At 33.3% G+C, this 14,911-nt stretch overlaps 2 protein-coding genes across 2 annotated transcripts; both read right to left on the bottom strand.

Moving 5' to 3' along the window:
* Positions 1–205: 205 nt before the first annotated feature.
* Positions 206–2,413, bottom strand: LOC132091758 (transcription factor Adf-1). The gene is made up of 2 exons (XM_059497878.1): positions 2,224–2,413; positions 206–824 (listed from the first exon to the last, which is right to left on the bottom strand). Exons 1-2 carry the CDS (start codon positions 2,363–2,365, stop codon positions 352–354), a joined length of 615 nt encoding a protein of 204 aa, XP_059353861.1. The 5' UTR covers positions 2,366–2,413; the 3' UTR covers positions 206–351.
* A 793-nt stretch (positions 2,414–3,206) lies between these two features.
* Positions 3,207–13,393, bottom strand: brox (BRO1 domain and CAAX motif containing). The gene is made up of 13 exons (XM_059498146.1): positions 13,258–13,393; positions 12,217–12,323; positions 10,970–11,076; positions 10,768–10,864; positions 9,969–10,064; positions 9,095–9,167; positions 8,790–8,895; positions 8,616–8,705; positions 7,576–7,661; positions 7,336–7,417; positions 6,171–6,321; positions 5,934–6,093; positions 3,207–4,998 (listed from the first exon to the last, which is right to left on the bottom strand). The coding sequence occupies exons 2-13, from the start codon at positions 12,315–12,317 to the stop codon at positions 4,912–4,914; spliced, it is 1,236 nt and encodes a 411-aa protein (XP_059354129.1). The 5' UTR covers positions 12,318–12,323; positions 13,258–13,393; the 3' UTR covers positions 3,207–4,911.
* Positions 13,394–14,911: the final 1,518 nt, after the last annotated feature.

Below are 14,911 nucleotides of genomic sequence, written 5' to 3'. Positions count from 1 at the left end.
AAACTAAGACGACATTAAAATAACACTAAAAATGAAAAATAAAAATGTGCTAAAACTAACAAAAGATTCAATGTAAACATTCAAAATAATTATAATAGTATCTCAATTATATTTTAAAATAACACAGCTAGTGAAATATTACACGTGAACTATACATTTTAGCGTTCCTCCTTTTGAAACGTAGCTTCATTGACACAAACACCACTTTCATAGTGCACATGTCTGTTAAATTACTGATCTTAGATGAAACAAACATCTACCGGCATCGACACAATATGTTATGAATGTTAAAAAAATGCATTGGATAGATTTTCAATAAACGATAAAAAAATATTAAGAAACTATAGAACATCATTTAAACTCTGCCTCATACAACAGCTGGTGAATTTTTAATTTGACAGCGCTCTTCTTGGCGTAAGGCAGCCGTCTGAGATACGGCAGTAAACTAAACAAGAACATCTCGTCCTCCAAGTCCTCGTTGGCCTCCATCTGCCACTTCCTCTTGCGTCCCGAACCCTGCGATCCCGACGCGGAGTAGTGTGAGGCTGTGTCCAGCATCCCATGATCGCCCTCAAAGTCCTGCACGCCGAACGCAGAGTTCCCGTCCGCCGGGCTCTCGACCTCCTTGTCCTCTTCGTCTCTGTCCTCCTCGGGCTCGTCGCTGGCCAGTGATCGGGACTGGATGAAGGGCGTCAGGAATGACATCTGCCAGCTGTACTTCCAGCTTCGGTGGGACGTTCCCGAGGCTCGCCGGCGCTGCTCCGCACGCTTGTCTTTGATGAACATGTCCCGCAGACTCTTCCATCTCCTGCGACAGTCCTCTTCTACACACAGACACAACAAACACTACTGAAGACATGCATGATGTGATGCACACTCAACTGCTGCAAAACAGTCATGAAATATAAAGGGTGACTTTTGTGTGTGTGTGTGTGCAAATTTAATGTTTTTAAGCGTATGCATGCTTAATGCAATCAACAATAAATTTAACAACAAAAATAAACAGTGATTTAAGCATATGCACATATTTATAACTTAATTTTTACAAAAGTCAATAAATAATCATTTAAGAATACAAAAAAATACAATTGTACAGTAATCACTAAAAGGAGACATTAAATAATAATATAATAAACAATAAATGTTAAGATAATCAATATGCTGGATTTAAATATATGTATACACATGATAATAGAATCAAAAAATTAATGTTGGAAATTGGAATAATCAATCAATAGTGATTGAAGCATGTCTATATCATGAATTATATAATTAAAATATTTCACAATAAGCAAAAAAAATAGTAAATTCAGCATGTGTATATGTAACTAATAATTCACAGAGAATATTACAATAATCAGAAATAGTGATTTAAACATTTTATTTATCATATGATTGATTAACGATAAATCTTACAACTATTAATTCAAGCATCGGTATACTTCATTCATAAATTTATTAACAATAAATGTTCCAATAACCAATACATAGTGTTTGTGATTTAAGCATATTTAATTAATAACATGAATAGTCAATTGAGCATTTAATTTAATTCACATAAAGTTACAATTTTAACAGTAATATACATTTTTTGCATGAAAAAAGTATTTAAGTCTAGGACCAGTTTAGATCATAATTTACGAAAACTAATAGTGAATATTTAAAACTTTCCCAGCATGCATTATATATTTTATATATATATATATATATATATATATATATATATATATATATATATATATATATATATATATATATAATTTATGCATGCAGCATCAAAAAAGGTATGCATGCGTGTACATTATACTTTGCAACAAAAAAAATCATTATTTTTACTATACAAACCCAAATCAGACTGGTGCAGCTCTAGTTAAAAATGAACGCTTTGTGCATCAAAACTGAATTCAGCTGTAATCCATCTCAATAAACTTTGGATGAAATCAAACCCCACTTACTGTAACGTTACAAAAGTCCAAATTCAAAACAAGTCAAGTTCGCGGACAGTTAAGTGTCATTTCTACCGGATTAACCCATGCAATGCCTTTACAACTCTAATACACGTTCAGCTAGGTCTACGATGAAATGGAAACAGCATTCGTGGGATATAAATTCAATCTTTAAACCTGGATTCCTGTTAGCGTACTCTGAAACAAGCTAACAACACACAGCTAGCAGTTTAGTAAGCAACAAACATCTTGAGAAACCGCGACTCTAATAACTTACCAGGAATTTCCACTTGCAGACTCACGGCTCTCCATGCTTTGGCTTTTCTAGCAACGTCTTTGTATGAATTTATTGTAGAATTGTATAACTCGGGGTAGTCGGACACCGCTGCTATTAACCTCTCTTCCATTGTTGTTAGCATTGGGCGGAAAATTTTCTATCTAATAACTGTGTGGTATGGGACACGAGCGTTTATTCCGCTATGGGGCGCCTGTTGACCCAAAACTCCTAATTCTCATTGAGTTGTATTCAGATTTAGCACACTGTTGTCTGTTTGTAAAGGGTTTTTTGAAAACAACGTATAATCTTTTTAATGTATTATTAATAATAATTACTATAGGCTTTACCATTAGAAATCTGCTTAAGCGAATTCGCTATATTTGTTTAAGTTAAATATTCATCTCTGGTAATCTGAAACGACTGTGATTGGTTCATTCTGATCGCCGCTGAGAAAAGTAACACGTGCCACGTGATAATTCATCACGGAAGCGTCACGGTTATGAGTTTAAATTATATTATAACAACGGACATTGACACGCTTTAATTTCTATTGAATGTAAAAGTTATTTAATAGCTTAGAAATACGATTTAGAAACATCGTACCTTGACAAGTCAGAAATAAACTCCCGCCCGTATTACATAGATCAAGAGTGGAACAGTGAAATGATGTATTTCTTAGAAAAATGTATCTGCGCATGCGTACCTTTCAGTCACCGAAGTGCAAGCCGGGAAATGTAGTACGTGTAAGTGGCCTAAAATTGAACGCCGCTCTTCTTTAAATCTACATAATGATTTTGGAACCAATATTTTTTATTTGTGTATTAGAAATACATTATATGCTTATTTTGATGGCAAGGACAGATGAACTACATATTTGCTGACGTAGACGTGATGATCTTTCTATACTTGTATTGCTAGTATTACAAAAATCAAGAAGTTGAGGAATCATTCATGTCTGGAGAACAAACACTGCACAAAACAAATAGCCGACACACATTTTAATGGGAAAAAAAACATTAAATGCATGACTTTGAGTTACAGATTGATGGTAATCTGTGAGTATATATGATGATGCATACATATCCATACAACTGCATAGACGGCACAACGAATAATTGCAAAAACTAAAAGTGATCACGGAGTGTCATCTTACAATGCCAGAGAAAGTCTTGTTCTCTGCAGATTTGTGTTAAATAAATATACAGCAAAATATCTGCCAATCATTTAGCCTTAATAAGAACACAAGCTCTTTGTTTTCAGTATGCTGATTAAAGCAGGGGTTAAAATAAGAAGCGTCAAACATTTAGTGATCATCTCTGAACCTGGAGCTGAAGTGAAAGTGCATGTAGTTTTGTTGAAGTTTTTACGACTGTGACCCTCAAAACACAGTACCAAAGATCAAAGATGGTTGAAATTCTTCTTGAGCTTACGTAAAAACAGCCAACCCATCAAAATCAAACCAGTAAACGACTGGGGAACTGAGTTTCCCATCACATGTACAGCACAGCAATGCAAGTTCGAATTATTCTGACAGGTTTCAATTCAGAAGCAAATCATATTTTTGCTTAAATGACTGTAAATATATACACATGGAAAGTAAGTCCAGTAAAAATTATAATCAGAGCAAAGCCCGTAGCACTTCACATCATCACCCTGTTTAATTTTATTCCCAGTTCAAGCAAATCAGCTAAGACTGGGATTCATTCTGTTCTTTTCCTACAACAACCCAAATACAAATGTGCTTTTCACTTCCTCCCGCTGAGAAATATGAATCATACAGCAGATATTTTAAGTGCAATAGATGACTAATAAGTCATATATATATATTTTTTATCTTAAATGTAATGTTGACTAATGAAATTTTATTTTGCATGAAGACTATTTTTTAAACACCCATTTATTGCATTCTGACATTATATGCATGGCAATTTATCATTATATAATACAATATATATTATATTAAAGAAAATCAATCACATTTAATCCCAAATAAAATTATTTAGAATTAATAGCATATTATATATATATATATATATATATATATATATATATATATATATATATATATATATATATATATATATATTTCTTCATTGCAGTATTTAGAAACTTGGAAGAAAATGTGCTTAATTGTCATGAAAATAATGTTATAATGCAATAAATCTTAATGTATTTAAAATGGTTTTATTGTTGTTATGCAAAGCATATTTTTTTCATATCTTTTATTTAAATTTTTCTGAAATTCATATAGCTTAAAGACTGTTTAACAATTGCATTAAATCAATTTCCAGCATCACCATGAAGAGTTAAATTCTAAACATTATTAAAAAAAAGGTGAATTTAGTGACCTATAGAAGTTATTCTCCAATAAATGGACCCAATAAACCTTAAAAGTCGGACTGAAATCATCTATATTGTGCTACAGAGAGATAATCAAGTGCAGATCAAATGGTGGTATAATTCAGATTCAGTCTGGGTTATTAAGAGTTAACTGTGGGTCAGATTAGCCACACAACCCTTCATCAGAACATCTGGCGCTTGTAGACGAAACACCTTCATCAGAATCAGAGCATGAGACAGACGCCACTGTTATATCACTATGTTATATTGGGAAATATTTGAGTTACTCGAGAAGATTACAGACTCGTCCAGATCTCCTGGACTTCACGCTGATGCTTCAGCAGGAGTTTAAGAGACGACGCAGCCCGTGTCCTTCTGCGGCTTCAGATCCGGCTCCTTCACCGGCTTGATCTCCTCATCGTGCTTCGCTTTTGCCTGGAGGAGGGATCGTGCATTAGAATGTGTCCAGTTTCATTTATGCTGATTTTTTTTTTCTGAGCAAAAAATAATGCCTATCATACATTTTGTCCATGATTTACAGAAGACACCCCCCTAAAATGTCATTCGATGTAACAAAAGTTCACATACCAAAAAATGCTGTCATGCATATTTAGACCGAGAATCATTAATGACATTAAAAGACTATTTAAGGATCACAGTGTAGCACTTTTCAATATTTGCCACTATCCTTCAAACCAATAGGTGTAACTGCATTTGTCAGCTTTTAATTTAAATTTTGAGTTTTAATTTTCATTTAAAATATAACCAAAATTTTATTTTATATATTTTCACAAGTACAGGTCAAAACAAGTGTGTTCGTTTCGTTTTCCCATAAATCTGTTACGCTGAAAATTTATGTTGACATTTCAGAGCCTGGGGGTGAAAACTTTTGAACACTAGGTACATCTCTCTTTTTCATTTTTAGTACTGCCCTTCAGAAGTTACTTATATGTTTCCCTCAAGACAAAATTAGTATAATTTACCCTGATCTTCAAATTCAAAAAGTTGCATGCATGGTTTGTTAGGATCACACTATTTGGACAAGATAACAACTAATTGAAAATCTGGAATCTGAGGGTGCAAAGAAAAAATCGAAATATTGAGAAAATCATCTTTAAAGTTGTCCAAATGAATTCTTAGCAATGCATATTACTAATCAAACATGACGTTTTGATATATTCACGGTAGAAAATTTACAAAATATCTTCATGGAACATGATCTTTACTTAATATCCTAATGGTTTTTGGCATAAAAGAAAAATTGATCATTTTGACACATACAATGCTATTGTTGGCTATTTCTACAAATATATAGTGCTCCAGGGTAACAAATGTATATACAATTTGTGGGAAAGGAAAGCTCTCCTCACCTTGTCATCTTTGGGTCCTTTGGTAAGGTCAAAGGTCGCGTAGACTTCAGGCGTGCACTGAGCGCTGAGAGGCGGGAACTCGAATGGAGTCGGTTCAGCCAAACCATAACTGGCCTTCAGTTCCAGCGCCGGAGCTTCTGCAGGAACCTTGTGAAAGTAACTGACACAGAAAGCCAGCCATAAAATCCCGAGTCCTCTAGGAATCGGTCCATCACGTGTTACTCGTGTTTGACTCACATGAAGCTGTTCTCTCTCTGGCACTTCTCCAGGGTGTTCTTGATGAACGTGCCCAGCTTCTTAAAGAAGAGCTGCTCCGAGGGTCTGACCGTGCTGCCCGGACCCTTCATCTGACGGTACTCTTTACACAAGGCTTCAGCGCGGGAATAAACTGAGACACAGATTCAGTACAATCATCACCCAGAAATAAAACACTCAGAGCTCGAAATAAAAACCAGTACTCTATCATGTTGCAAAGAGACATACAACTTTTTTTTTTCTTTTTTTTTTTTACATACAGAGTAATGAGTTATTTTTTGAAGTTGTAAATAAAACATGACCAGAGTAAGTTTTACAAGAAATTGCGATATTTACATTTTTCCTACTTTCCCAATTTCTGAGTGAAAACATTTTTTTCAAGGCATAAAGAGCTCATTAAGATGAATTTCCTAATGGAGATTAATAAAAAAAAACTTTCAACTTTTCCTATATTACTAAATATATCTGAATATAAGTGTCCACTTAAACGCCTATGGCCCTATGAAATACGTTTTATTCTTCCCTTTGTTCCATTCAATTTTTTTTCTAAATTAAATTTTTATCCCTTTCCAATTCTTCTGGATTACATTTTTTTTCCAGACTCTGTATTAAATGGAAAGAATAAAGTGTTATTAATCAAAAAGCATGTGCAAAAAAGCAACTTTTTTGGGCCCTATGAAATATTTGTATATATATATTCTTTCCTATATTCCATTATTTTATTTTTTTTCAACATTAAATGTATACATTTATATATATTTTTTTTTACTTTTTCTGGACTCTGTTTTAATGGTAAAATTACATTTTATTAATCGAAAAGCATTTGCAAGAAGCAATGTTTTTCGGGGCACATGAAATATTTATTTATTGATTTATTTTTAACCAAATTCTGTTTTCCTTTTATTTGGCTTTTTTTTTTTTCTTCTTCTTCTTCTTCTTCTTCAAAACTTCTGTGATATGTACTTGAATTGTTCCGGTAATCAAATGATGCCATATATTTACATTTATTTAAAAACAATAATTTATCTTTTAATCAAAAAATCAAAATGTGCATAATAATTTGTAATAATAATTATACTAGCAGTAGTAGTAAGGCGTATTTATTCTACAGTACAATATTAATAAACATCTGTTCATTTGTTCGTACATTTCTCGGCCTCCTGCAGGGATCTTATGGCCTCTCCACATTTATCAGCCGCCAGAAGAGTCTGTCCATGATAGCAGTGTGCCTGCACACAACACAAACAAACCTGACAGTAAGATATTACTGCATCAGTGAGACCAAATGTCTGCCATTGTTCATGCAAACAGAAAGTCCTGCTAAATATTGCATGCTGAATTACTCCATTTGAAACCTCCGGGTGTGTTCAGCTTCAGACGGACTCACATAAGCCATGTAGAAGTGCTGCTTCAGCTGCAGGTATTTCTTCCATTTACTGCTGCATTCTGGATCCAAAGTGTTCAAAGTGTGATCTAAGCAAACACAAAACATTATCTTCTATATATATATATCATTTTATTATGCAACACTCTGAAATACTTGATGAATGCTTGAATATTTCTTCAAACTGACGTGTCTCTTTGCACTCTCCATTTCAACATGACACAATTATTTTAATTCACATCAACATTCATGTCCATGCATTTATTTATTTCATGATTTATATCCAGGTCCATTCGGGTCAGCACGGCTCTTTAAATATACATATTCTATAAATATGTTTTATATATAATCTTATGAGATTACATGGTAAGTCATGACAAGGCATCATTTATTAATATTAAGGCATTAGCTAACATGAAAATAAAAAAGCAATTCATCTTAGTTCAAAATACATAAAAGATACATTTTCAAAATGTACGTATTACTTAATTGTATTATTAAAGAAATGTAATTATAAATGTAATGTATTATTAAAGAAACTAATTATAGAAGTATATATATATGTCTACACACACACACACACACATATATATATATATATATATATATTTATATATAAATGTGCATATAGAAATTACATTTCTGATTATTATTAAAGCTAAAAACATTTGTGTTGCTTCATATCTTTGTGAATTTTTTTTTCAGGATTCTTTGATGAATAGAAAGCAAAAGCACAGAACTTCTTTGAAAGAGAAATATTTTCTAACAATATAAATGTCTTTACTCCCACTTCTGATCAATTTAATGCATCCTTGATTAATAAAAGTATTTAAAAAAATCTTATGGGCTCTACACTTTTGAATGGCAATTTGTAATATAATAATATAATTTAGTAATATGTACACACAGAAACACATACAAATATATTTATACAATATTAAATATATTATTTTGATTGCTTAGAAACATTTAAGTGATAATGCATCACAAAACTTCATAAATTGGGCAATTTTTAATGCAGAATTAGGCCGAGCGCAACCTACCGGCCTTCTGGTAGAAGTTTGCGGTCTCGAAGGACAGCGCTGCGATGAGGGAGGCGTTGTGCTTCAGCTCGATGGCTCTGGCAATGGTGACTAAAACAGAGATTCATGAATCCTCACACACACACACACACACACACACACACACACACACGACTGTTCAGCAGTGTGTTTTACCCTCCTGAGCCTCCGCCTGACTCTGCACAATGTAGGTGTCAATGACCCGCGGCTCCAGGTCCCGACCCTTCTCTGCTGGAGTGATGAGTCGAGGAATATGAGTCTCCTGACAGAAAACACACCACATGAAAGAACAAACACAAGTAACAAGAGTCCAATATTACCATAAATCCAGCAGTGAGCCAATCACGAGCATGCATTATCACGTTTAAGAGGTTTTAGACACTCTATGTGCTGAAATCAGCGATATGCATGCACTCCAATGACTTTTTGCTTTCATTTTTCACATAATCTACTCATTTTACCTTGAGGGTTTTAAATATTCCAGCGGCGACTTTCAAACTCTTGTGAACATCTTTGGCCTCGTCCTCTGTGATGCTACAATTAAAAATAAAAGCAACCTGTCTTTATTGAAACTACACATATCTAATGATCACACATCTAAATAAATGTTCTGCTATAATTTATAACACATATAAATATAATGTAGTATTACACACTTAATTTAACTTGTGATAATGAAGCTGACTGTATAGAAAATGCATCAACTCTTTTATTTCACACCTACTCGCCAAAATAAATAAATAAATAAGTGATATCTCGATTCTGAAATTTAAATAATTTTATTACGTGGGAAGAAAAAGCGGAGTGTTGTGAAAGACTATTATTTTAGTATTATTTAAATAATTTTATAGAATTTATTAATAATTTAAATTAGTTATATTTTTCCGTTTTTAATTTCATTAATTATTTTAATTATTATTTTAAGATTTTTTTGTCATTTGTAGTTTAAGTTATAGTCACTTTTCTATGCTTTTACCATTTAATATATTTATTTATATATATTTATTTGCTTTTATTTTTAGTTAAGTTTTAGTAATTTAGTAACATTAAATCCCCAAAGCAACATTTTAACTTTTCAAAATATAAGAAATAAAGCTGATATCCATTGCAGCGTTATTTATAGTTTAAACATGACATAGTTGAGACTTGAAACTAGCACAACTCTGCAGGAAAGTGGTTGACTGGTTTTAAAAGTGTACCAACTCTGAACTTCTCACAACATCAGATGCATGTTTTCTGCTCGAATCGCTGCAGAAGTAACTTCTCTGAGAGAGGACAAACTGCCTAACAGCTAAAGCACAGCATATAATATTTTAAATGACAGAATCAACTTACTTCTCCTTTCCGGACAGACGTGAGGCAAACTTGGAGTACCAGATGGCCACATTAAACGCCATAGACACCAGCTCAAAAACAGCATCCTGCTGGGCACTGCAAAACACAAATCAGATTATATTCCAATCAAAACATTTAAACTCGACCGTCATTTTCATAAAAGCTCATCAAATAAATTCATTGTCAAGATGGACATGTAGCAGAACATGCCTTCAGTTTAACTAAATTACACAAGTTGACAAAAAATAAGAAAACAGGTTCATTTGCAGTGAAGACGAACACTTTGGACGTGTTTTGTGTTATTAATAATTAGCTTGGTAAACACAATAAATAATATATTTCAGTGTTTTTTTTATTTTGGGTAACACTTTACACTGACAAAAACATTATTTAAATAAAACAAAGCTTAGTAAAGTACATTTTACATCAAAATACTATTTCAGTCTTTTTTCTTTAAAATTTCCACATTTTATAAAAAATGTCACTTGCGGTTTCTTTGTAACGACTTCTTGAAATTTACTAGCAATTTCTGAGTAAAAAAAGGTTCAAAGTTAATCTGATCTTTTCATAAATTGAAACCAAAGTTGAAATGCAATCTAACATTTTTAGATTACCTTGTTGTGTTTAATCTATTATAGTTGAAACCGTTGTTAACAATGAATAAATGATTATTATAAAGTATTGTAACTTTGGTTATTCATCAAAATGCATTATAAAGTGCATTACAATTAATGCATTAAAATGCTTTTATAATGCATTTTATATATATGTATTGTGCACTAGTTTCTTTCTGAGTTACCTTCCCATATTTCCCTGTAAAGTGTCAGTCCATTTGAAGTTCTGGATGAATCGGAGCTTGTTCTCTTGTGTGGTTCCATCCAGCGGCAAAATAAATCCTAGAACATCATCATCATCATCATCATATCTCTGAGCAGGATCAATGCAAATGCATAAAAAGCAGCCTGAGCAGCTCTAATAGTGAAGTCTAATAGTGCACAAACCCTGTATAAGAGCAAAATATTCATCACTGGATCTCTTCATGATCTCTGGGGTGCATGTGGCATCTGTGAACATGTCCAGCAGTCGGGCTCGCGCCGTTCTCAGGTCACTGAGACAGATGGAATATAAATATTAGAAAAATCATACAGTAGAGGGTGACCGTACATCTTATTTTTCCCAGACGGGATTTCTGAACTGGCTAAAATATCCATGTTTCGGCTGTGTTTGACTTGCTCTCTACAGTCCTCACACATGACATGGAGATGTTTTTGCATTGTTTTGACACAATTGGTCGATTATCAACAATGCCTGCATGCTATTGGCCAAACTAGTTTTCAGTCATTACCATCAGCAATAATGAAAAGAATATGAAAACAAAGCCAAGACCTGGATATTTTAGTCAAGTTAGAAATCCTATAGACCTGCGCTCGTCCTAACAGACATGACCAAACAGAAATAATTGTAATGTTTTTCAAAGAAGTCTCTTCTGCTCAGCAAGCCTGCATTTATTTGATCAGAAATACAGCTAAAGCTGTAATATTGTGAACTATTTGTACCATTTAAAATAAATTTATTTCTGTGATGCACAGCTGTATTTTCAGCTTCATTACTCCAGTTTTCAGTGTCACATGATCTTCAGAAATCATGAAAATATGATGATTTGCTGCTTGAGAAACAATTATTATTATTATTATGTTGAGCAGAATTTTTTCAGGTTTCTTTGATGAATAGAAAGCTCAGAAGAGCAGCATTTGTCTGAAATAGAAATATTTTGTCTTTATCATAACCTTAGAACAATTCAAAGCATCCTTGCAAAATACCAGTATTGATTTCTATATATACACACACACTGACTCCAAGCTTTTGAATGATATAGTGTATAATGCTACAAAATATTTGTTTTAATTTCTATTAATCAAGCTAAAAAAAAAATTTGACTCCCCTTTTCAACATAACAATAAAGGTTTTTTTTTTTTTTTTTTTTTAAGTACATCAGCCTATTAGTACGAAGACTGGAGTAAAATCACAGGAATAAATTGCATTTTAAAATATATTCAATCAGAAAACAGTTGTTTTAAATAGTAAGAATATTTTACAGTACTAAAATATTAACTGTATTTCTGATCAAATAAATGCAGGCTTGCTGAGCAGAAGATACTTCTTTAAAAAACATGAAAGATCTTACGGTTCACAAACTTTTAACTGGTCGTGTACAATGCATATATAACAGCACAAATGAAATCCTCACTTGCAGATCTTGTTGGCAGCGGGACTGGACGCCACGCCGTACAGATTGAAGGACACCGGAGCCGTGGCTTTCAGAGGGTTTCGATGAAACCAGTGAGTCATGGTCACCTGAACGGGAAGAAACAGTCTTATTTATTTTAGTTTACTTTGATATAATTGATTTTAAAGACATTTTATTTTCAACCCAAACATCAGACGTGAATCAGGATCCTGAGCATTATTCCTGTGAAACACAAAAACATGTCCACTCGACTAAAATAACTTTTTAGATTAGATTAGATTCAACTTTATTGTCATTGCACATGTAAGGTAAATGCAGTTATCATCTAACCGGAAGTGCAATAAGCATTAAGTACATAATATACAAGGTCTACAATATGTACAATAACTATACAGATAAGTATTATGGAAATAATTTAAAGATTTTAAATACTATCAGCATGATATACAGATAGGTGTACTATACTATACAGATGGATTATGTATAAGTGTATGTACACTATAAGCAGAAACTATGAAATAATAAACATAATTTGCACTAGTGCAATGGACAGTAAAGTACATAGAAAATATTTCAGTGTGCAAATGGATTACTCAGTGTTTCTGGATGAACAGACAGTAGTGCAAGTAATAACAAGTGTAACTGTTTTTTTTATTAGTCTAGATTATGTGATTTCTATATCAGTGAGAGTCTATGCAGATGGTATCTGGACTATTTTCGGTGCTTGTGACGCAAGCAACTAAATAACCGAGCACATCTCACATCTATTATATATAATATTTCATATTAAGAAGAAATATTTAACAGTATAGAGATCAGATGATCTTCAGTGAGTCATTTGATTTGTAACATCCCGGTAAACAGATTTCTACACTGATCACAAACTATCTAATGTTGGTGATTTTTCGTCTACTGATGTAAACACACTGATCTGCGAGCTTCATGTTGTTCATACAATGATTAAAACCTCGCAGTAAACACAGCAGGCACGCGCTAAAATCTCACAACAGACAATTAACACTCTATTCAAACGAAACAGACCTCGTCTTCGTACCAGAAGTGTGTTGACTGTCAGATGTTTGTTGTTTTGATCGGCGAGACTCCGAGGATGTGGTCCAGGAAAGGCCAAAACAATGAACGGTCTTCCTGTGTGACGTATCTCGGGGGGTGACGTCACACCCACGGGCATACGTAATCATTTTGACACATGTTTTGGTGCCGTTTTATAACTGGCTGTGTTTGTGCAAGATCGGTTTTGTTTATTTATGTAAAACAAAAAGGGTATATATTTTGAATGTGCAATAAAATTATTTGTGTACGTGAGTATATATATATATATATAGCTGGGTAGTAACGGATTACATGTAATCTGGATTACGTAATCAGATTATTGTGTAAATATTATTTTATAGAGGGGTGTCAGAATCACGCTCAGAAGAAATCAGCAAGATATTGGAATATGGAGGGGAACGCAGCCTTTAATCACTGGATGTTCAGACATCATTTAAATTTTTTTTTTAAGACATGGCAAAATGTCACTATTCAGTGTAAGGTGGTTTGTAAGGGAGGTTTTTACTTAAAAAAATCTTTAAGATAGAGTTTTCATTTGTACATGTATGAGCCAACCATGATGTAAAAAAAAGAATGACACCTCGACTGTCCACCACGTTTGCCTCTATCAGCCTGGAGGCTCAATTGTGTGTGGAGGAGTCGGGCCCGAATTGGCGCGAAAATCACAAAATGTGACGTCATGTGCGTTCTCGTCTACTTGGGCTTACAACCGTACGGCACGCCAGCCATTATAGTAAGCAGCGGCAATAGTGTTTTCAGATGGACTCTGCGGATGGAAAGAAGTGACCAGCCTCCAGCACAATTCAGACACCCACGGACACTCCTCGTAAGTAAAAAAAAAAAAAAGAGCATGCGCACTGAGAACGAGCATGAGACTGGCTGCAGTTCCTCTAATGGCCACTGGTGTCAGTAATGGTTAGAAATTTCAGAACCTACGCAATGCTCCTTTAATGTGGAGCCCTGTATTAGCAATGTTTTTGCTGTGAGTTTCATCCTCTTTAATATTCATTTTTGTAATGTTGTTATTGTTTGTCTTTTCCTCATTGTTACTTTGCACTTAAAATGGTTTGAGATGGATAGAAATGTAATCGCTGTGTGAGTTTAGTCTTTTTCAAAATTCACTTTCGCAGTGTAGCTATATTGTTTGATGTTTTTTCATTGATACAGTCTTATTCACTTTTAGTGTTTTTCTTTTTTTTTTTTGATTAAATATTTTACCTAGTAGTGATATTGCTGTGAATTTCATGTTTTTCAATATTGTTTTTCACAATGTACTTAATTATAAGTAAATATGCTTTAAAATCATAAGATGTGATTTTTTTTTTAGTGTTACTAGCAAACTCTAACAGCAATGTAAATTAGTGTTAGTATTTTCTAAGTATTAACGGTCCATATATTGGACTTGACAAATAAGCTATTGTGGCTTTTTTTGCTGAATATTTTATATATTTAAATATTTTTTTTTTAAAAATACAAGATTAGGCTAACTGAATATATGTGATATCAAATAAGGGTTAGCAAAAATGTAATCTAAATGTAATCCAAAAGTAATCAGATTACGTTACCAAAAATGTGCAATCTAAGAGATTATATTACTGATTACAATTTTTTTCATGTAATCTGT

Source organism: Carassius carassius, chromosome 18 (assembly GCF_963082965.1).
Source record: "Carassius carassius chromosome 18, fCarCar2.1, whole genome shotgun sequence".
Taxonomy (NCBI): Eukaryota; Metazoa; Chordata; class Actinopteri; order Cypriniformes; family Cyprinidae; genus Carassius; species Carassius carassius.
Note: the sequence above shows the minus strand (reverse complement) of the source record. Positions and strands in the feature narration are given on the sequence as shown.